The sequence below is a fragment of the Pseudorca crassidens genome, chromosome 6 (assembly GCF_039906515.1).
Source record: "Pseudorca crassidens isolate mPseCra1 chromosome 6, mPseCra1.hap1, whole genome shotgun sequence".
Lineage (NCBI taxonomy): Eukaryota > Metazoa > Chordata > Mammalia > Artiodactyla > Delphinidae > Pseudorca > Pseudorca crassidens.
Genome location: NC_090301.1, coordinates 67,071,348 through 67,096,335, shown reverse-complemented (window position 1 = coordinate 67,096,335; position 24,988 = coordinate 67,071,348). Strand labels below are relative to the sequence as shown.

Sequence of the window (24,988 nt, the reverse complement as noted above, 5' to 3'; positions counted from 1 at the left end):
ATAGCCCCCTAAAGATAGCTACATCTTAATCCCTGAAACCTGTGACTGTTACCTTACATGGTAAAAAAATAAAAACAAAACAAAACTTTGCAGGTGTCATTGATTTAGGGATCTTGAAATGAAGTGATTATCCTGGATTATTCTGGATAAAGCCTAAATGCTACTATCTTCTAAGAGAGAGGTAGAGGGAGACTGCACACAGACAGAAGAGAACACAGTGTGACCGTGGAGGTAGAGATTAGAGTGATGTAGCCATAGCCACGGCATGCCAGCAGCCACAAGAAGCTAGAAGAGGCAGGAAATGGATTCTCTCCTTGAACCTCCAGAGGAAGCTCATCCCTGAAGATACCTTGATTTTCATCCATTGATACTGATTTCAGACTTCTGGCCTCCAGAAATGTAACGGAATAAACTATGGTTGTTTTAAGCCACTGAGATTATGCTAATTTGTTACAGCAGCCAAGGGAAACTAATACAAAATTCAAAGAATCAAATGGCACTGCCATAACAAACTCCTTCCTTTCTCATCTACCTATTATGGGGACATGTTTTTTAACAGCAGTATTTGTAAAAATAAGAAAGGGGAGACAAAATTGTCACCCCATTCTGTCCCACACTAGCAGAAGAATGAAAATTCTTTATAACTTATTAAAAGATATGAGGGGAAAAGCCTCTACAGTTCACAATACAGAGATATATTTCCAACTGCAAATAAATACGATTATTTTTTATGTTTATGACTTTAAAATGTGAAGGATTACTCATTCTTCAAGAAAAATTTAGGGTATACAGTCCCATAAAGAGACTACCACTGTGGATATTTCCCATGTCTGCACTACAATCAATTCAAAAAGTAGTCCAGGGCTTCCCTGGTGGCGCAGTGGTTGAGAATCTGCCTGCCGATGCAGGGGACACGGGTTCGAGCCCTGGTCCGGGAAGATCCCACATGCCACAGAGCAGCTAGGCCCATGAGCTGCAACTACTGAGCCTGCGCGCCTGGAGTCTGTGCTCCGCAACGAGAGACACCGCGACAGTGAGAGGCCCGCGCACTGCGATGAAGAGTGGCCCCCGCTTGCCACAACTAGAGAAAGCCCTCGCACAGAAACGAAGACCCAACACAGCCAAATATAAATAAATAAATAAATTTATAAAAAAAAAAAGTAGTCCAAATAACAGCATATTTTATTGACCTCTCAAAAAACGTTAATTGTGCTACTAAAGTTTATTATGAGATGTATCTTTCCATCACTTTAGACTCTATGGTTTAGCTCCCAAATTTCCACACATCATTATTTAAACCATGAAGGGTGGTAAATTTTTAATATTTCTATTCTTATTTCCATTTTGTGCTACTTTATTTTTCTCTCAACTACCAACCCAAAAATAAAAAACAAAGAAAAGGACTATTCATAATTGTCCTCTATTTTTCTACAAGTGAAGAAAATCTTTGCCATATGATCAAACTATAAGGGACAGAAAAGCAATGATATGACTATGATTTTGTATCCTTACCTAGACCTATGTGAGGCAGGTGCTCAAAAAGGGTCCAGCTGTGGTCATCAATGTAATGATTCTTCAGGATCAACAGCTGGCAAACATCTCGGGCAGTTATGTCACTGGGTACCTCTAAAGCCCTGCTGGTTTCATCTTCACTGTATACTTTAATTACCTGTGTAGGTAGAAATTAAAAAATGAGCTAAAATAGTCTATTAAAAATATCATTCTAGTAAGTCATCAAACTTATCAGTTGAGCTAATTACAAATTCCTTATACAGTTTGTTTTACATCTAATTTTCTTGTACATGGAGTAAATGTTGCCCATCCAAGACTTGTTTATAATATGTGTCAAAGTCACTCTGTCTGACAACTTCCAATCTCTTCTCTTCAGTGTCTAAACTGGAGGCCATTCAATGACCATTCAATGTCATTTCCCACCACTCTGATCTACTAAAAAGCTATATATCTCTTATCAATATTTTAAATTTTCCACTCCATATTTAAATCTTTAAACAATCCAAGTAACATGGGTGATTTATTCCCAGATATACATGTTGTAACAGCAGTAAACAGAATATAAAGATTTCTCTATTTCAGGTTATAGAAATTTTGGCAAAGACTGGCTAGATGTTCACCAAATCCTTTTTCTTTTCTCCCTTGCAATTAGTTGTGTCCATGGGATTGAATTTTAGTCAATGAGATGTAAGCACATGCAGTGTTGCACCTCCAGACCTAATCCATAAAAATTTCCCATATACTGTCATCCATTCTCTTACGCCAGCCTCTCACTGAATGGAAATGATGACAAAGACCTAAAGAGGAGAGCAGAGCCATGGGACAGAAGGAGGCTTTGTCTCTGAATGACCACATGGAAGGTGCCCAACTAGGAATGCCCACATGTAACTTTGACATGAGCAAGAAATAAACTTTTAGTCTGTTAAATCACTGTGATTTTTTATCTATTACAGCAGCTAATGTCACCCCAAATCATACAGAAGTAGAGAGTTTCATATACAACACTCCCCTCAACATTTACCAAGTTATGCTATGTGCTAGAATTTCCACTACTAACTGTGATATGTCATATATAAATTAAATTAATTATAATAAGTTAAATACCTATGAAAATAGTATAGTAAGATCAACACACACAGAAGTAGGAAATTGTAAGAAAATTCAATATAAGAAATACACCTTATAAAAATATAGACATTTAAACATTTTCAGTAATTCAAACAAATGAAAATTAAAATGATGTGTCAATTCTCTATCGATTATTTTTCTAATTATGTGTAATGACAGTGGAATAAAATAGTTGCTCTCTTACAATGACAGGAGTGATATAAATTGGTAAAACTATTTTGTACACCTGTTGGAAAGTATTTATCGAAAGCATTAAAAGGTCCATTCCTTTGACTCAGTAATCTCCCTTAGGCAAACTATCTCAATAAATCTGTCATAAATGTGGAAAATAGCTTTAGGCGTAGACTTATCCAGCAAAGCATTATGTATAATTCTATCAACCTAAATATACAACAACAAAAGAATGGTAAACTATAGTACTTTCACAAAATGGAATATTATAAGGTACTTAAAAATGTTATTCAAGGAAATAAGAACTTTAAAAAAAATTCCTAAGTAAAATGAGATCACGACACCAAAGTATAAGTTACGCAGGAGAGTGCAGGCTTATTTGTTGGACTGGCAACCAGGCACCTATCCCTCTTCTAAGAGCATTCTGATTGTCTTTTAGAGACCCACTCCCTCCCTCACCATTAGTCTTTGTGATTCTGGCAGCTCTACTTTCAGCTCAGTGATGCTACAGTGGAGCTGCTGGAACTGGCTTGCAAGAGGTGATTGTTAAACATTCAGGAACTCTGCAAGCCAGGCATCTTGAAATCAGCCATGGTGGGAGTACACCAAAGAAACTGGCAAATGCTACAAATAAGGCCTTTTTAAAAATATATATATTTTTATAGCCAGTTTACCAGTGCATGACTGCCTCCGCTTCACATAGTTGTTATCCAGATTGATCAATCAACACTCAGAATCCCTTTGGCGACAGTGACTATTTCAGAGATGGGCACATGACCTAATCAGAGTCAGTCAGGGCCAATCTAGACATCCGTTCACATAACCATAAAGTGAGCCCTGTTTTCCACTGGGCAGGTGTAGGGTGAAGCTGCTACTGTTCATGAAGAGAAAGACTGGGAAAATGGGGCCCACATGGAGTAAACCATGCCAAGAGATGAAAAGGGTGCTGAGAATATCATTGGGCCCCTGGACCAGGGAATACTTGAATTGTGTTTTTTAATCATATGTGTGCCATGAAGCTGTAAGTTTCTAGTGGTAATATTCACCTACTTATATCTCTTGTTCTAGCCAAAGATCTTCTCCAACTCTTTCTCCATACTGCTAGGGGAATAAACTTTCTAATAGCCAATCACATCAGGTCATTCTTCTAAAATTCTTCAATGGCTCCTTGTTGTCCTAACTCAAGCAGCTCATTGTGTTTATTAAGACCCCATGCAAAGCATACATCCTTTGCTAAGTGTTTTAGTATAACGCTGTCATTGGGCTTCCCTGGCAGCACAGTGGTTAAGAACCCGCCTGCCAATGCAGGGGACACGGGTTCGAGCCCTAGTCTAGGAAGATCCCACATGCCGCGGAGCAACTAAGCCTGTGCGCCACAACTACAGAGCCTGTGCTCTAGAGCCCGCGAGCCACAACTACTGAGCCCACGTGCCGCAACTACTGAAGCCCGCGTGCCTAGAGCCCCTGCTCTGCAACAAGAGAAGCCGCCGCAATGAGAAGCCCGCGCACCGCAACAAAGAGTAGCCCCCACTCGCCACAACTAAAGAAAGCCCGCTCGCAGCAACGAAGACCCAACGCAGCCAAAAATAAATAAATAATAAATAAAAATAAAGTTCCCTTTTTAAAAAAAAAACCATATATATATATATATATATATATATATATAAGGGTGTCATAGAGTTGGCTGTTGCCCTCAGAGAGCTAAAGCATAGTGGGGAAAGCAGTATTAAAAACAATAGTCACAAAGTAGGACATAAAAATTCAGTATGTTACTAAATCATATAATGGGGGTTAGGAGATACCTGAAAGATATCCATGAAAAAGTGATATTCAGGCCAAGACCTGAAGAAGGAGTGGGCAGTAGCTAGGCAAAGAGAGGGTAAGAGCATTTCAAGCTAAGGGAACCGAAGCCATGCAAAGTCCGTGGGGCAAGAAGGAACTTGGCAGATTCTAAGGATTAAGAGGAGTCAGGGGGCTTCCCTGGTGGCGCAGTGGTTGAGAGTCTGCCTGCCGATGCAGGGGACGTGGGTTCGTGCCCCATGCCGGGAGGATCCCACATGCCACGGAGCAGCTGGGCCCGTGAGCCATGGCCGCTGAGCATGCGCGTCCGGAGCCTGTGCTCTGCTACGGGAAAGGCCACAGCAGTGAGAGGCCCGCGTACTGCAAACAAAACAAAACAAAACAAAACAAAAAAAGGCGTCAGGAACAGCAAGTGCAGCAAGCAGGGAGCATGGCCCTGAGGGAGATGAGGTGGTAAGCATGACCGTAGTAACAGGGATGCAAGATCCTCAGCTCAGAATTGACTTAAGAATCATTGAGCTTATAGGTGGTAAACTTGTGGATATGGATATATCTGACAAGGGAGAAAAGGAAGAAGCATGAGAAAAAGAAGAATCTAGGGCTGAACCCTGAGAAATTGCAATATTTAATGGTGAGTTAGAGGCAAGAAAGTCTGAAAGATAAAGAGAGATAGAGAACCAGGGAAGTGGGACCCCATGGAATAAAGTCCAAACTCTTCAGCACGCACACAGCATGCACACTCCCCAGCAAATCAGCCTATGGAACAGGTCACTCTGACCTTAGCCAGATATGATAAACATTTGCAACCTCTTCTTTCTATTTGCTCATGAGGTATCCTCTACCTGAAATCTTTGCCCCAGCCACCAACAATATGCTTTATTTGGCAAATTCCTACTTATCATTTGGCCCCAGTTCCCACAGCACTTCCTCCAGAAAGTCTCCCCTGACTGCCCATGGCTTTATAATGTGCCCCTCTTAGAGCTCTTACTTTGTAATTTTCTACTTGAATATCTTTCTCCTCAACTGCACTAGCAAGCTCCCTTAAGGAAAATCTACATTTACTCACCATTTGACATGATATCCCAGGGACCTAGTCCAAGCCAATGTATGGCTTAATAAAGATCTTTGGAACAATGAACTTTGTGCCCCTGCAAAGCCTACCAAAATGTTTTGCACATAACAGGTACTCAATACATATTTGTAAATTTTAATTTAAAAATCTTTTCTGTCACGAAGTATATGATTGATTAAATTTTAATCCTCAGGAAATTAAAATTCTTCTCAAAGAGCAACAGATATACAATTTTTCTTATAAATAATCCTAGGTAAGAACTGGCTTAATATTGCCATTAGCAGGCAGTTCTGAGTTTTGAAGTCATTGAGGCAGCTGTGAAGTCATATGAAAAAGGCTATGAAAATACACTGCCAAAATCAGGTGCAAGTGTCTGAGCTCTCACTTCAATTCCTCCATTTTTCGGTTAACACATGTGGTTCATGAAGATCCCAAGATCTCTTTGGAATCTCAGTGTTTCCCATGATTGCATCTGGATAGGCTATTGTTTTTAAGTTTGTGCCTTCAGACAAATCTCAGTGCCAGACAATTGCTGAGATGCTAAGAAATGCCGTCCACCAGGTGGCTGTGGTTAACACTGACTGGGTCAAACACTGGTGGGTGCTCTTGCCAAAAGCAACATGAAGACAACCAGTCCTGAGAGGAAAAGAAGATCCGAACCTGGGGCTGCTCCTTCATGTGGAGCAATGATGAGCTGCCATTTCAGTGCCCTCAGAGGCCACTGCTCATTCCATGCCAGGAAACAGGGGGTTGGGGATGACCTAGTGGCCACGGGACAGGTTCCTGAGACTTCCCGACTACCCCATGCTTTCTTACAATAAATGCCCATCACCTGGGGTAACAGAAGCATGCCTCTTATTTTTCATGCTCTAGTTTTTATATCAGAGGAATTAACAAATGAAAATCTGGAGACATTCTGAAGTCTAAGCCAAATTCAAGAAGAGGGCAAGAATAGAGTAAGAGGTAAAGTTGGGGAAAATGAAAAAGATACCTAACCAATTAGAAATGCCATTAATCTCTTCAGTTGATTTTGCTGCAAATTGGAAAGAAATAAGTTGCCAAGAACTGAGACACATAAACTTAGAAGGACGAGGCTAACTTAAATTTCTGGAATAAGTGCATGTACTCATTTTTTAAATTAATAACACCTGTTAGGAAAAAACAATACTTTTGTTTGAGCTCCATTTCCAACTCTTCTTCTTAAAAAAATAATCCCATTTAATGCTGACATTTGTCCAAAATACACATTCATCTACGAACGATAAAAATTTATTTTGGTTGATCTTCCACAGCAGTAAGTCCCTGTCATCTCTCAGATTTATTCAGTACTTATGAAAAATTCCTTATACTACTGATGGGGAGCCTTTGTTAAAAAAATCTCATTTTTATTTCTATTTATTTCTCCTTGAAATATATGAAAAAGGGAAAGATAATCTAAGCCTTAACTCTCTAGTAGAGTTGAATATGCCAAAAATATTAGTATACTAAACCCTCCTGTTTAAGAAAAAAAGTCAAGTCATAAGTAAAGATATTGATATAAGACTAGTAGGGATTAAAACTAAGGTACAAACTTTTTTTTTTTTTTTTTTTTTTTTTTTGCGGTACGCAGGCCTCTCACTGTTGTGGTCTCTCCCGTTGTGGAGCACAGGCTCCGGATGCGCAGGCTCAGCGGCCATGGCTCACGGGCCCAGCCGCTCCGCGGCATGTGGGATCTTCCCAGACCGGGGCACGAACCCGTGTCCCCTGCATCAGCAGGCGGACTCTCAACCACTGCGCCACCAGGGAAGCCCAGGTACAAACTTTTGTGACCATGTAAAAACCAAATGGCAGGGCTGCTCTTAAGAATCATTGGAGTAAAATAGTGGTATCCTGTTTCCTCTACATACTGAAAGGTAAAAAGACATCTGAAGGCCATATAATCATGCTATTTAATAAAGGGATATTATACATTCCCAGTTCAGTGGCCCAAATCCCCACCTTGCTATATAAAGTAAAAAATAGGGTAAGAAGAATTCATAACAATTGATCCACGAGATCATTTGCAATTGCATGCCAGCAGGAAGAAATCCTGCCTGGACCCTAAAGAAGAACAGGAACTTTCTTTGTCTCATCAATGAGCAGACACACTTGATTAGTAAGAAAAACATGCATTGATAAGATCTGTCTATAACATCCCACCAGCAGGAACAGAGAGAGCTCCCAAGGACAGCCAACAGTGTACACACAGGCTGTGTTGAGGAAGCCCTCAGTGTCACTGTAATCCTGACAATCTGAGCAACCTTGGCCTTCAGAGTGGTTTACAGCTTCAAAAACTGTGCCGGGAGCATATGGCATCTAGCAGTGAAAATGTAATATAAAGACACAGTAGCCCCTGCAGAGAATATGCTGGAATGTGGGTGGAGCAGATCTCTGTTTTGGCTGACATCCTTATCAAGGCAGTTTATATACTTTATACCTCAAGTCCCCTAGGCTGCCCTCCATGAAAAGTAAGTGGAGGCAAGAGATTAAAAAATTAACATAACTCATTTTAAAGCAGAAGACACAACAATGTTGAAATACACAGAGCAAGAAATGGTTAACTTTTCAGAAAAGAAGTTTGAGGCCCCTAAAGCCAAGGGACTAAAAGAGATGAACTATTTAAAATATAAGACAAAGGCCATTTCTGAAAACACAGAGCTTGAATTTGAAAATCAATTCAATATGTATTGCTTTCTCCCCAAAGCACACATAGTATTCATCTGCTATAATCCCCGGAAATTCTGATTCTCAGAACAGATTATGTGGAAAGCTTCAGGAAAGCACTGGGCAGAGGCTAAGCGGTCAGCCTTTCTCCTCCTTCCTGCAGACCCAAGAAAGTGATGGAATGGGATGCCTCATTCCTTTCCAAACTGGATTCATCCTAGAATATGTGTAAAAAAAACTCAGGGTTCTCATCTGGTCATTTGGCAATGCCACAGAGCAGAAAGGGGCATTGGACCCATTGGTAAGTAACTAGCTACTTAATCACTTATCCTTTGTTTCTTCAGAGAAGAAAGGAGGCAAAATGGGATAATTATTCAGCAGGTAAAAAACGAGCACAGACTAAACATAACTATATGAGCAAGAATCCACAGGATGAAGTGAGAGACTTTTTTTTAGAAAAAGAAGAAAGAGCAAAAGGGAAGGAAAAAGACGGTTGGGCATGGTTATCTTGGGTGTCAAAGTTTCTATTTGGGGAGAATTTAAATTTGATTTTTAGATTAACTACATTTAAATACCACATTTAATATTTAATTAAATATTAATTCTTATTAATTAATATTTAATTTAAAATAATTTAAACACCATTATTTAAATACCAAGATCTTACCACAATGAAAAGTATACAACTTTTCAACAGAAAAATAAATGCATTTATTATATCTCTTAATTATATATATTGTTTATATATAATTAATAGAAAATAAGAAACAAGGCCCATAGAAATTTGATTTCAACTAGGTCCCAAAGTAAAGCTTATTTCTCCCACTCTTTAAAATTTTATCATCCAAGTACAGTAAGATTATAAAGCTATCTTTTAATGTTTCAGATTTTTTTCTCCATTATTTTTAACAGATAGGCAATGTACCTAAATCAGTGAAATATTTTTATATAGAGGTCAGAGCAGCCCTGGATTTTTATGTTCTTCTAAATAAGGAATGTAGTATCCTAAGATAAGAGGAGACAGTCTTAGATGTTTTGAATTAAGCAACTCAATATGTTCCCCTGAAGGGAAACGGCAAATAATACATTCATTATTACTTATTCGAAACCTCTAACAAAATGTTATATTTAAAAACAAAGACTGTTCCCAAAGATCCCAACAGCTCAAGAAAAGCTGTTGCTTCCATATTGCTATCCTTCATTATTTTGCTAGCTGTCAAATATTTATTAAGAGCAAAACAGTACATAGTTTAGAGAAATCAGGTCATAGGGAATCAAATTATCTCCATTGAAAGAGATATTCAACTACATATTTGAGCATGAGCAGTACATGTTCATTAACTCAAAATAGATATTGTCACCAATATCAGAATTACAGGAATTGATTGACATAAACAGGTCCATTTCACATCCATGTGGCCCCTTTCAACTTTATTCCCTATAATCCTTTCCTTATTCTCTAACTCTGACCATGTATTTTCTCAGTTTCTTGAAATAGCTATGCTCCTTCCTGACACAGGGCCTTTGCATCTACTACTGCTGCCTAGAATACTGTCCACCCACCTCCTGTTTCTCATCCTTCAGATAAACCATTCATTCTGTGGGGAAGTTTTCAACGCTACTCCCAGTTTAGGTCCAGGCCCTTTGTTTCACGTATGCATATGTGCAACTACATAATTATTATCCATAAGCTTCTACTACTCAGCATGCTGCATGACACCAGGAATAATGTCAATATGTGCTTCCCATTGTGTCCCCAGCAGTCAGCATGGGGCCTGGCACAGTGTAAATATCCCTTTAGGGATGACTGACACCGTCATGAATGGCCTTATAGGAGACAATATTAGGGATTCCAAAACAGTAGCTTGGAAACCTCACAGAGTTTAAAAACCTCTAGGGAAGAAAGGACACACATGGGACCAAAGAGAAAACATAGGCAAGTTTTCAAGAAATCTGCGGACTGAACAAAGGTAGATAAGGTGAATTCTCTGGCCCATTTTAAGTCTGGAACTCTGAGAATTAAAAAAAAAAAAAAAGAACATCTGTGTGGAACAAGTATCATGAGCAAAGATACCAAGGACTGAAGAGGCAAAAAATACACATGGAACAGCACACAGACCACTGTCCTGAGATCAGAGGGACTGAGTTATGAGGAAGAGGTGAGGAAGCACAGGTGCACAGGTGCTGGAAGGTCTGTGGAGAAGCGTCTTTGCCCAGCACTGCTAGACACCGGTTTCTATCGGTGCAAACTAGCAAGGAGGCCACCTCAAGAGGGGATCCTTTTTAAGATACACAAATGATAAAGTAGCTTTTTTCAATGGTTGGAAGTAAAGAATTCAATTTTAAAAAGACAGTTTTACCAGAATAAGATTACAAAGTGATAAGAAAATAATGATAAGTGAGCTAATCATTTAGGAACAAATTCGGCTCTAAGTAATAGAAAAATCTACCCAACAATGGCTTCTTAATCAAATTAAAGGTTTGGTTTTTTTTTCTCACATTTGAAACCAGAGGAGGATAGCTCAGGGTCTGGTGAGGCAAGTTCCATCAAATGACCACGGATCCAGGCTCTTTCCACAATCCTCAAGGTCACAAGAATGAATCATCCCCACACCACCTCTGTAAAAACTCTGGACTTGTACACATTTGTAGGTCATTACATTTCAGCAGTAACATTAGAGGGCATGCGGGGATAAAGAGATTAACTAATTCAGAGTTAAAGGACCTGTGTGGCTGGGGATCCATACAGATCTTCTGCAAGTTCTGTATGAATTCAAAATGCAAAGGTGAAGCTCTATGCTGTATGAATTCACTTCCCATCCAGCATCAGGCCCACGAGGCCCAGTGTGGCCTTGCTACTGGAAATGCCCCAAACCTGGCACAGCAGGGGATTTAGCACTGTCCCACCTGACTGTCTAGATCAATGACACTGCCAAATCATGCCACGTCTAGGCTTCCAACCAAGAGAAGAAAGCCGGTCTGCAGGCAAAGGGGGGCCCAGAAAGTCTCTCCTTCAAGCCCCTGTGCTCTACTCTGTTCTTGACCCTCTCTGCTCTCCGTCTCAGGCCAAGAGCCAGGCAGCCTGCGCCTTCCTTGGGCTTTCTTTCTCCCTAGAGGATAGCAAGAAAGACCCTAACTCAAGCGGATGTTCAATTTTATAAAGCAAGAAATCAGAAGCCCTTTCAGTGTGCTCTTACATGGTAAAAAAAAAAAAAAAGGCAAAAGAAACAGCTCTAACTTCATTATAAAAGAAAGCAAACATTAAAAACTAAGCCTAAAAATATCCCAAACCATGGACGCACACATATACATATGTATATATTCATGTTATTTTAGGACCTAAATCCAATACGAATAATAAAGAGGGTCAGATCACAAATCCCACTCTAACATTTCCAGTGACTTCATCAAAGGAGCGTTCTCTGAAGCCTCAGTGTTTTTAAAACTCATGTAATTCCTGTGAAGATGCCAGTGCTGACTAATTCACCTTTGAAGTTTAAAAAACCCTTCACAAGTGCTAATGCTTATTCATATTCAAAGCAGAAAACCACTGGTCATGCTTATGTTGGACACAATGTTATTCCAGTATCTCATTTCAGTTTTTCAGCAGTCGTTTGTTCCCAGAATAACCATAAGACATGCCTAAGTGAAAAAGTTAATAACTGTTTCACACAGTGAGAAAGAAGGACAAGTTGGGGAGGGGTGAAGGGAGAAGTGTTTAGAAGAGAGGGGAAAACACGAGGAGAGGAAAGAGAATATTTATCAGAGTCCAGGACACATCAGACTTTTTACTGTTAATTCTTGAGCTGTCTGGCATCAACTGAAGCACTTTTAGGAACTACCTTGTTTCACTGATTTTTAAAAGCACACCTTCTCACATTTAACTTCTCTGTAACTTAGATGTAACTTACCATCAACGGTATGTCATAATTTAATTGGAAGCATATAAGATAATGATGCTTCTTGTAATTTAAGGTGCCATAGAATCAATGAAATATGCTATATTCAGTCTTTCTGGTACATCTGGGGGGTATTATTTTATGAACTTACCATGCAAACTATCACTTTCTAGATCTAACATTCCCATACTGTGATAGCACGAGGAATAACTGATTTATATCCATGTTTGTCATTTTACCTTTCCCTCACGTTTCTAAATATTTATTTTATATCAGTGCAAAGCATGTGCATCAGTGTAAAACATGTATATTCCTGTAAAAGAGATGGAATCAATACTGTTAGAATCATAAAATCCTAAAGGTTAGGACTCTTAGAAAACATCTCCTGAAACCTTCTCATTCTACAAGTGAAGAAGCTGAGACTGAAGAGGATCTGACTTGCCGGGGGATCTCCAGCTGGTCACTGGCAGAACCAGCCTGGGAACCCCAATCTCTGGGCTCCTACCTCATCCTGTTCTTTCCACTCTGCTTACCTAATTTTCATGCAGCTTTAAGCTGCTGCTTCGACACAACATCTTGCATAAAAGCATTAGATAACTAAAAACCCAAATATAAAGTTGCACGTATGTCCCAAAGCACCCAGCTTTTTGAATGTCAAAAAAGGTTATTCTTTGTGTTTCACTTTTTTTAGCACAACTTGCCAGAAAAATTGCATATATAGAAACAGCCAGCAGAGGGAGTCTTTATTTCTTGGTGCAAATAGAGAAAGAAAACAATGCTTTGAAAATTACAGCTTTAACGTACATAGAGGTACTGCTTAAAATAGTTGCAAGCTTCTAAAAAAATTAAATATATTTTTAAACATTCTTAACTATTTGAATTTTTAATATAAATTATGTCTACATCTTTAATAAGAAGGGTTGGGGATGGGTTGGAGTGGCATATATATAGTCACTTCAGGTGGTATATAATATGAAGTTCCCTTTCCTGCAACTCAAGCTGGAGAGCCTCCTTGGCATTTAGAATGGTGATGTCAAAATCGTCTTCAAATCCTGATAGAACCACCCAAACTCATTTGACTTCTGAAACTATAAAATAATATTCCTGGTATTTCACAAATACAACTGAATGTATATGCCCAAATACGCAGGCTCAATTAGGAGGCTGTCAAGCATATAGGACAATGCTGTTTAGCCAAAATGGGTTTTTAATTGCTCTTTTGCAACTGTCTTAAGAGAAAGCACTTGTAATATCACACAGGGGTAGAAAATCTTTATCTTTCAGAGGGCTTAATACCCGAAATATCTGAAATAACCAAAAGACTTACTTCTTTTTTCTGCCAAAAGAGATTCTTATTCTCTAGATTTGGCTTTGGGTGCTGGGGTACCGCCAAGGCGAGCCAGCCCTACGACTGCTCCCCCCAAGCAAGAGTCTTAGACTGTTAATCAGCCCAGCTATTTTTAATCTGCCTTCATTGCCAAACGTGGACCAGACACTGTAGTTTGCAAACTAATACGAGACATGGCCCTCATTCTCATGGAGGTTCAGTCCAGGTGCTTGTGGCGATGGTGCACTCCGGAATCTGCTCTGGGATCAGATCCTACACCATGAGCTTATCAATGAGGAGTCTCAGATTCCTCATCCTGTAAAATGGGCAAAATGATGGCAAACTGATAGCACTCAATTCATAATAGTGACTATTATTATAAATTTTTTAAAGCACAATTAGTAAGTCCCAAGAGATTCCTATTGAGCTCCAAGGAGCTCTGACATATGGTTTACTCACTATATCTTTGAGGTGAGGTAAGACTGGAGTGTACAACGAGGAAACAATAGCTAGGAGGGCAACAGACAGACAGGTAAAAAAAAAAAAAAGGTGAGATTTGTCTGATGAGTAGACTATAGGTGAAAGGCAAGGGCACTGCAGCCGCGCAATGGAGCGCAGCTCTGCGTCACATGTGTGCCCATCAATTCTGACAGGCAGCCCCTGTGCAGGGCGGGGCCCACCTGGGCTCAGTCCTGACTTGTAGCACTGTGCTTTGGGTAAGACACTTAACTTCTCCAGGGCTCACTTTTCTCATCCCAGCCTGGGTTTGTCCACCAATCTTGTAGGGTTCTTATGAGGATTAAAGAGAGTGTAATCAGCGCTGAACATAGTATAGCTGTTTTTATTTCTACTGGTGTGGAGGGCAGGGAGTGCTCAAAATTACTCACAGGAACGAGCTGGGAGGGAGGGAGGGGGTGGAGACAGAGCTCATGAAAAAGCAAGGTGGACCAGCTGAGGTGGGCCCTGAGTGCACAGCTTCTTACCACAAGGTATGCAATCCAGGAAAAAGGAAATGAACGCCACAGAGACACAAATGCAGAGATGGAAATGCCAATGACAGGTCAGTATCAAAAAAGCCCAATTTTGTTTTTTCAAAAATTGTGTTTATTCAATGAATAGTAATTATATCCCAACTTTGTACATTCCCTGTGCTGGGCACTTGAGTCTAATGATGATCAAAGATGACACAGCCCCTACCATCATATAGCTCACATTCCAGTAATGTCACCTCTGTCTACTGAAACAATGTCTTAACACTAGGTACAACTGTACCTCTTGCAAATATGTAAGCCAGAAGTCCCTGCCTGATATTCCCTAGGAGAGTGAAAGAAGTAATCTAACCACCTATCTTATTCTATTTAAATCTACATTCCCAAATTTTTTAAAAAAATATTTATCAGCATATAAATGGATTAATCAGCACATAAATGGATTAATTTTTTTTTAATTCAAATTAGAGTCTGTATACAGAAAGTAAGCATAGGGAACAAGAATTTGAGAGGCATACTGTCTTTCGTTCCCTGGCTGCACTGTATCAAGGACAACTACTTTTTGTTTGATTCATTTGCTACAAGAAAACTTTTGAATAGCTATCAATACTTAATAGGATAGAGCCCCCACCCCCCAAAAAAATTTAAATCACAGTAATAGGGAGATTTTAAACCATTTATGAAACTAGTAACACACGCCATTCCCCAGATGAGGGGGAAAAAAAGAAATTCACATTTGTTGAGCTTCTACTACGTGTCAAGTCTTCTAAATATTTATCCTATTTAATCCTTGCAACTGTTCTGTGAGGAAGCATCATTATCCGCAAAACAGAGAAACTGAATTTTTGAAAGGTTTAAAAGAAGACACCTAAAGTCATAACACTGATCAGTGACAGAGCTGAGCTCAAACTCAGGGTTTCCTAGCTAAAACACACAAACAATCTCCACTACAGCACACTACGTAAAAACTCACTTTTAGGGAAAGGAAACATTTTGTGAAAACACAAAATCCATTCATCTATATGGTACCCTTCCTGGGTGAATATGCAACTATGTTACCCTGTATAAAAATTAAAAGGGCAGAAGAAAGATCAAGGTTTAGGGAGAATGAGAGCTCCAGGTAAACAGCAATAATAGTACTCACTCCCACTTCACAACCACTTTCCAAGCAAGCCAGCCATCTAAACTCAGGTCACCATCTATGCATTCCATTACCCTCCCCTACACAGGAAATCTGCTCTCTCCCCACTTACTACACCTTCTACTATCTCCAATCAAGCGATAGAATACATTTGTTCAAAAAGCATAACTATATTCTATACCTGGCAAGACAATAATAAAAATCCAAGGGACAAATATTTTCTGCATGCCTAATACACAGGAGTCACTGACAGTGGAGACAGCTAGTTCCCCACCAAAAGCCATCCTCCCCATTTCCTAATTCTGGTGAGAAGGGCAGTGCGTGCAGGTCAAGGCCTACATTTCCTGGCTTCCCTTGGATCCAGACCACGTGACACAATCCTAGCCAGTAAGATATGATCAGAAGCTCCCAGTTATTCCCCAGTGGCACGTTAATAACTGGCAGAACTAGCCTGTATGCCCTTGGTTCTTCCCATTTTGTATGCCAGGAATGTGAGCCGGATGGCTAGCGATCTGCATTTATCTTTCCATAAAAGGAAAAGGGACCCACACTAAGGAAGATACAATAGAAAGCAGGAAGGAGCTTGGTTGCCTGAGGACATTGCTGGACGGCTACATTAGCCTGGGACCAATTCTTCTCGTAAAGTGAAAGAAAAATAAATCTCTCCCCTGTTTAATATGCTGTCATTTGAGTTTTCCGGTTACATGAAATTAAATTCAGCCTGTAACTGACAAAGCACTTTATTTAAAGGGTCTTTCCCTTAAAAATGTAAAAACAAATTTTGAAAACCAAATAATACAAGATATATAAAACATACACAAGGTCCATAGAAAAAACTAAAAGTCAAATATGAAAAGCCAGAAAGCTTAAGATACACACCTAAGGAGAGCTAATAAGACTTAAATATCATAAAAGGTAATAACAAAATTGATGTCACATGGCAGTAGTTACTGCATTGAGAAATGAGTCATAAAGGTGAATCCATGGACACTCGAGTCAAGACACCATTAAGACAGATGTAATAAGAAACAGTCTTAGAAGGTTTCAGGATGGTACCACAGCCTGAGCTGGGACACAGACAGTAACAGGATCCTGGAGTTGTCTACAGGTCATGGAGCACAAAACTGCGTGCAGAAGTACAGTGGGACAAGCACCAAACCCTGTTTGGAGCACAAGGAGAAAAACGATGTGCTGGAGTGGAGGCTTCATATGAAGCTGAGGAAACCCCCAAAGGTTTCAAAGGCCGCAAAGCACAGTGAATGCTACATTCGCTTGGACTGATTTTGTATGTATTTAAAAGCTTCTGGGCAAAATAGTGATATGATGATGATCTATATTCTTTCATTCTTTACAAAATTGTTTTTAGAAATTCACAGCAATAATTCTAATTGTATGAGGAGGGAAATGAATATAACAAACTATTCTCTTGTATAGATGGGGAATTGGATCTTTTGATAAATGGCATTGCTCCATATTATACTCATGAATTTTGGATTTTCAAATGATTTGAATCTTATAAAAAATATATTCTAAAAAGTATTCCTTTTTTCTCTGAGATTCTGGAAGACACGTTAGAATTCTGTGTGCCTATGAAAGTCTCTCATAATTGTAGTATGGCTAAAGAATGTAGAAATGCTTGGAAACAATTTGCAGAACAATTTTAATCTGACAGAGGTAGAAATCTTCCTACCCACAGAATCAGAATATGGGCATCTGGCCTTCAGACCTTCCAACCTTTATATAAAAAGAATGTGAATTTTATATTGCACTTAGTATAAGCCTTACAATGCTTGAGTTTTTGTTAACTCTCTGGGACCTTAAAATTGTTTCTTGATGTAATGAACGCTGGGTAAAACTGTCTTTCCATCTCTCTCTCTCTCTCATACTCTCTCTCTCTCTCTCTCTCTCTCTCTCTCTCTCGCTCTCTCGCTCTCTCGCTCTCTCTCTCTCTCACACACACACACACACACACACACACTTTGTTGCTTACAATTGCTGTCTGAATAAAATGTTTTCTACACTAGAGCATATGGGAGTTGGTGGAGGTGCAGAGGAAGATGAAAAGATTTGCCTAAGCTAATTCCAGACTAGAAGTTGAATGGCAGTTATACATACCATAAGGCAATTTCATTAACATATTAATTTCAGGAGGTAACACATATCTAATAAGAGAAACACAGTGGAAGTCACAAGACCTAGATTCTATTTCAGGCTTTGCCATTGACCTTCTGGGTGATCTTGCATAAGTCACTCAACATCCAAGAGACTCAGTCTTCTCATTTGAAAAAAAAAAGGCATAACCTAGTTATCTGAGAAAAATGCTATGAGGTGAAGAGCTCATTCAGAACACTTGATGAGGATGCGATCATTTCTGAGAGAGATGATGAAACTTTCTTCTCTGGAACCTTGATTAACTAGAATCAAGGAAATCGGATCCTGATAGAATTAGAAAAAGTCAAAAATTTATTTCCAGTTTACTTGACAGAGAGTCCACTGAACTAGTCTGTTCCTCAAAGATGAAAGTATATTTAATGTGCTACGAAAAAGACCCATACCATGTTAAGAGCCGTGTTTAAAGTTCAAGTTCCCAACCAATCTCAGGAGATCTTATGCCCACTTAGATCAGATATGCTTGCTGATAAGAAAATTACTCCCTAAAACTATTAAGCATTTTCAGAAATACCCTCAGCCTTTCAAATGATTAGGATTCCAGTTGACAAATTATTTTGCAAGAACCACTCGTTCAGGATGAGCCAACTCTATACCAAACCTGTGGAAAAGGCACCTAGGTTCTTTGGAAAATGAGAAGCTGCCCCAAAATACTGAGAAATGCTTGTATTAATTTGTATCATCTTAAACTATGGTGCATATAGAAAACAAGTTAATTACAAGTGTGGAATAATTTCCTATCTTAGAAAACAAAGGCATGGTGTGACCAGAGCAGATGGATATTTTTTAGTCAGAAAAACACCCAGTTTCTAAAATAAGAGATACTAAGATTTTCAGAACAGTCTTATCAACAATGGGTCCTCTGGGGATTAAACTGTTGGGAGAAAGAAATAGCATTAAGTATTTTCAGCAAATGATGCGCTAAATTATATGAACATTTAATATGTGTACCAACTGGAAAGCAATAACATGGACTTGGGCTTAGGGAATTTTGACTTATGTTAATTATTATAATAGAAACCTGACTAGAAGCTTATTATAAAAGAACCAAGAGAAATCACAACGATGTATCCATTGGCAGCTCAGACCTAACATCACTTATAATCACAGCTTTCCAGAGTAATCCTGTTTTGCTACTTACCAACCAGTGCTGGGTGTTATTTTCTAGCTAAGTTTTACTCATACAAATTTACTCATACAAATTTCCCCTAGACTAACTGCTCCAAATCCTTGAAAATGATAGCATCTTCTTCTAATGTTTTATACTCTAATAAGAAATGGTTTAAATATTTTATTATACTTATGAAAATTCAAAATATATTATTTGAGTCACAGAATTATAGACACAAATAAGACTGAAGAGAGCATTTAATGAAAATCTCTCCACTATTATATTATAGGTGAGAAAGTAGTGACTCAGAGAGTTTAAATGACTTGCCCAAGATCACACAGCTAGGAAATGGAGAATCCAGGTGGCATGCTTTCCACCACGCCAATATGTTGTGCAAAAGAACCACATGATGAAAATTTCTTGGTTAATCCAAAGAAATTATTATTAATTAACTGGATAAAGAAGAATTATTAACTGGATAAAGTATTAACTGGATAAAGAAGAATTCAAACACAAGGATATAGATTTGATATACGCTATTATACCTTTTCACATTGCCAGTGACTCAGGTAATCTATATGGTCATTATTAATGTACTACTAAGTCTACATCAAAATAAAGACTCCAGCTCAATGCAAAATATTTTTAATTAAATTTGCTTAAGATGAAAGAAAGACATCAAGAAAGATAAGAACAAATGTTGGCAAAATTATCATATACTGTTTTACTGCCAAGTAAAATGTCCCTGGTGAATAAGTAGTCAACTGGATAAAAAAAAAATTAAAAACCTAAAACTTAAAAACAATGAAAAGAGACACTTCTTTTAAAAGACACCCTAATTGTAAGATTTGTCATTTTCAAATAAATTAAACCATGACCTTTGACTTAATGAAATACACTAATAGTTAACCATTAAAAGTCAGGTACGGAAATAAACATTACAGTTTCTAGTGTCACCAAAACCATTCAGAAAGCACAGTGTCAAAGTGTGTTTTGGTGCTTTTTCTTTGCTATACAACAGATTTGATTCTTTAAGGATTTCAATACACGGTTCTTATTTGGTATATTTACAAGAGAAGTTTAGTATATTCAGCTTTACTTAAATGCTACATCACATGGTGTATTTATTACCTTATAAAATACGATGTGGCAAGTAAGACACAGAAATAAACTTTACAAAAAACTAACAGACAAAATATTTCACACACAGGATTGACTGCATTAATAATTAACAGAAAGCCTTTTCACAAGGGAACTTAATGGAAAGTTTTTCTTAAGCAAGTAAGCAGAAACTCAACAGAAATGGGTAGAAAACCAGAGGAAAAGAAACTGGTGCCATATGTTTTAAACAGTAAAACAATTATATCGTCCATTCAACAATGAAGATGGATGTATCACGAATTATAGTGAAACAAAGAATCTGCTCCTTAGTAAACAAATATAAAACATAATAGCTAGCAGATTGCCTATTGAACTAAAGGCAAAGAGGCCTGAAGTTACAGTAGAAGGGGAAAAAAAAAAGAAAGAAAAATCTTCAATACAGTCTCTATCACAACGCCCTGAAATCGAGACCAAACTACTTTCACATGGAGCTTTTCATACTACAGAGATGTTCTGGCCCAGCTTTTTTTTTAATAGTCTAATTTCAATAATCTATCCTTTAATCACCTATAGCCTCAATGAATTATAGCCTCTCTCAGGATATGTAACGAAAGTTTCCAACACATTAATAAACACAGTAACAGGAAATTAAAAAACAGCAAGAAAAAGAAAAGAAAAAAGGCAGAAGTCACATACCCTTTTCTGTAGAACTATGGGCGTTATTGCAGGCAGAGTGACTCTTCTTGCACTCAAACTCATGCCTGCTCTTCTTAGAGTGATCCCCTCCCGTAGATCATGGACGAAATGAAAGAAATCTTTTACAGTTACTCCTTGGGAATCTCGGGGCTCAGTGGAAAGAAACAACTAGGAAAGTAATAAATGTCACTCTGCTTATGTGATTCCAATCTACCAAAGCCAATTAAGGATGGCTGTGGGACAGGACAAGGCAGCAACCAATCAAAGCCCAGAAAACTCCGCCTTTGTCCTTGGAAACACATTCTGATACTTTTGTTTATGATATTTAAAGAACCAGATTAACAGCCATCTAGTTCACTTAACTTTTTTTTCCAAAACAGTGCAATTCAATGCCATTCTTTGTTGACTAGGCAGTTATGTCTTTACTGAAACATTTCAACATATGGCAGATAAGAAACTGTTTACATTGGTCTATTTAAAGTGTATAAATATGCAGATGCACTAAATTTACTTATGCTACTCATAAAAGTGATAAATGGGTAGATTGAAACATATTATATGAGGCACAAAAAATAATCCTGAAGTTAGAATTGGTCCAAAGGTGTTAAACTTTACAAGTCATAATAAAAGGATTTTAATATATATTTATGTACTTCGTCTCCTAAACAGCTAAAATTTCTGTATTATGGACCTTTTAGCTGTCCTTGAAGCTACACACTTAACTATTCCTGTTAAATATTACCTTAACAATCAACCTAAATAATACTGTTAAATATAAATGGGGCATTAAACTACAACGTATGAATTGCAAATGCTAATGTTTTTTAAAAGCACAGATCTGTGTAATTGAGCACATTTCATTCAATTCAAAGCATTTAAATAAGCATGCTCAAAGCATTCTCAAAAGTTTAACAACCATTTTGCCTTTTTTTCTTACAATAACTAAAAATTGTATTCCAGTATTTTCGAGGGTTGGAGAAGGGTCCATTTCTGGTTAATGAGAAAATTTTCAATAATGTCTAAATAAAGAGTAAGAGAAACACAAAAATGACAAAAACTATTGCAATATTAAAACTAATCTGAGTTTTTATATTATAAACTCCCTTTGGACCGATTCCTTAACAAGCACCTACTCAGTGCTCTTCAACCAGGACACAGAGAATGACATGCTGCGTTCAGCTTGAGGGAAGCTCCCTGTCACTTCTAGATCACAAAGTGGTTGTCGTAGTAACAGGGCAAAATGCGAGATTCTCGGCAACTCAGATACAAACTTTCCATTTCATTATCTAGACTGCTACTGGGCAGAGTTCATTTGGGTGTGTTTTATATGCACGGTGATCTCATATTCCTCAAAAGAAAAAAAGAGACACTACAAACTCTAGGGTTCCCTACTTTGAATTTCAAAACCTACACAGCTCGCTCACAATGGCAGCTGGGGGGGAATTCACTTAGTAAAAAAGTCACAGGCAGATCTAATTTGTGGGCATTCATTTTATTCTTATCCTACTAGGTTTATCATGGTCTTTTAAAATAAAACTACCAACAAAAATCTACTAATACTGGGAGGGGAGTCACCATTTGTGAAGGAAAAGATTTTGGTTTAACCTTGAGTCACTTTTTTGGCAGGCACACAATAACAAAGCCCATGGTTACTACATAATTTCAAGTTTATTATCTACAATTTTTCTTTCTTCTTTTCTCAATTTAGGCTTTGAATATTACAAAGAAGTGTTATCTCTGGTCTCAGAAAGGGTTCCACCATAATCAAAGCAATTCATTCCACTAAATCATGAGGCAAAGAACCCACTATGTGCCAGGCAGTGTGTTAGGTGATAAGTACATGCTAATGAGTAAGATATGGTCACTGCTTCATAGTGGAATAGAGATACTCATTTTTAAATTAAAAATCACATTCAGTAAAGGGCTGAGTCTCACTGTGATTAAATGCCAAGTACCAGGGGTGCACCAAGTTAGAAGAAACTACACATCAGAGGTGAGATCACGGCAGGCTTCAAGGAGGAAACGACATTTCCTTTGAAAAGTGAGTAAGAGAAAAGACTATGCAGAACTTGATAACTGATGGAGATACAGAGTGAGGTTCTCAAAGCCGACTGCAAGTTTTGAAGTCTAGGCGAATGGGGAGTCAGAGATGCTGTTTTACATCACATGATAGAGCTTTTTAAACACCAAAATGCATCCTTCAAGTCAAAACAATGTCCAGGCTCTATATTCATTACAGTGCAACATACCTGTCCTTAAAAACTATTCTACAGACAATGAACTGCTGAAGTATGATAGGTCATCTCTTTGGAACTCTTGAAAAGCTGAAGTTCATAAATTTTCAGTGAAAACCATGAAGAGCGAAATGTGGCATTTTGTGACTCTATGTTGCCAAAAAGGTCTTTGAAAAAAACTCAAATACACTTTTCACAGTCAGCAGGCTGAAAGACTAATGAGACAACACTCACACTTAATAACAGGCAGAGTCTCATTTTTCAGCGATCTTTTCCACGTGTTCCTAGTGACTGCTTTATCTCACTTCCTAGTTATTGTAGACACTGATTCAAAATTTAACTTGAGCCCATGCTTTTTTTTTTTTTTTAACCATTATTATAAATGGCTTGCACCACTCACTAACCTTGCCACCTGAGCCTTAATTTCTTCAGCTGCTGCTAAATGGGGATAAAAAGCTATGGTCAACAATTTGGGGATTGCTATGAGGATCAAGGATATCAGTTTTGTGTATGGTCTGGAAGAGCCCAAGGCAGGTGATGAAAAATACTCCGTGAACTGCTCCTGCAGAGGACTGGGCCTAAGATGCATTCTCCTTAGACTGTATCACAGATCATTATTTACAAAATTAATTTTTTTTTTTTTTCTCAGTATGCAGGCCTCTCACTGTTGTGGCCTCTCCCGTTGCGGAGCACAGGATCCGGGCGCACAGGCTCAGCGGCCATGGCTCACGGGCCCAGCCGCTCCGCAGCATGTGGGATCTTCCCGGACCGGGGCACGAACCCACGTCCCCTGCACCGGCAGACGGACCCCCAACCATTGCGCCACCAGGAAAGCCCTACAAATTAAATTTTGATATAACAGGGTTGCAAACAATATAGCAAGGTCAACAATGAAATACTATAGAATAGCACTGTACATTATTTTGTTCTTTGCTCAACACTGATAGAACAAGAGTGAATTTTGTCACTCAAAATATGCATATCAAAGTTTCAATGTGAATTAAGAATAACACAAAAATAATAAATAATAAGTATTATGATGATAATTAATAATATTTAAGTGAGCACCCAGTATGGGCCAGGCATTGAGCTAGTTTTCATTGAATCCTCATGACAACTCTATGAAGCAGGTACTAGCTATTCAATAGATGAGGAAACTGACGCCAGAAGAGCAGAAGGCTAAAAATGGTCTCAGATACAAGAATATATTGCAAAAACTTATCCAAATCCACGAAGTACATAAGTCAATCAGCCAAGGTGAAAACCACATCTGGCCCTCTCCAAGATACGCTACTATTCTACTCTACAATATTCTCTCCCACATTGTACTATATAATTTGATGTAGTATTAGCATAAAATGTCATCTTCATACCACCCTTGTTTCTGATGTTCCTAAGCATTTGTTTTACTAACTCACCTAATAAATATGCATAGAGGGCCTTACTATGTGTAAAGTACTATGCTATTTGCTATGGGGAATTCCAAGTTGATAACTCCTGCATATCAGAGGAGCTGACACATGGCAACATGTCAACACTTGGTCGAAGCAGTGCACAAGGTGGAATCTGGGCAGAAGAATGCAACCTAAGCACCAGCCAACGTCTAGGTTCCAAGCCTGCCTTTCAGACCTCTTCTCCCACTCAACATGAACAGAAGCTCCTTGGAGCTCCCTGAAGCACGTTCGAGTTCCACCTCTTTTTTTGTAACGTTCACTCTCTAAAACCCACAAATCTTTCAAGGTCCAAGACCAGTCCCACCTCTTCTGAAAGTTTCACTGATCTCTCATCCTTCAAGCATCTCTCCTCTTTTTTCTTTGCACATACTACCTTAGAACTGAGAGGTAGAAAAGGAGGGAGTGACAACAAACACAGAGTGCCTGTCAAGTGTTAGGCACTTTACATATGGTATTTCATTTTATTCTAACAAACCTGTATAGCAGGCATCATTTGTTCCCA

The 24,988-nt window shown here is 38.5% G+C and overlaps 1 protein-coding gene across 10 annotated transcripts in view; it reads right to left on the bottom strand.

The window, feature by feature from the left end:
• The window catches only part of GRB14 (growth factor receptor bound protein 14), a 127,011-nt gene that overhangs the window by 49,834 nt on the left and 52,189 nt on the right, over nucleotides 1-24,988 (bottom strand). For 8 of the 10 annotated variants that reach the window (XM_067741710.1, XM_067741712.1, XM_067741713.1 and 5 more), the window contains exon 3: nucleotides 1,513-1,669. In XM_067741710.1, the coding sequence (XP_067597811.1) occupies nucleotides 1,513-1,669 (157 nt within the window). Of the gene's footprint in view, nucleotides 1-1,512; nucleotides 1,670-20,798; nucleotides 21,001-24,988 lie in introns of those variants that run through there. The other 2 variants (XM_067741716.1, XM_067741719.1) reach the window with 2 other exon arrangements.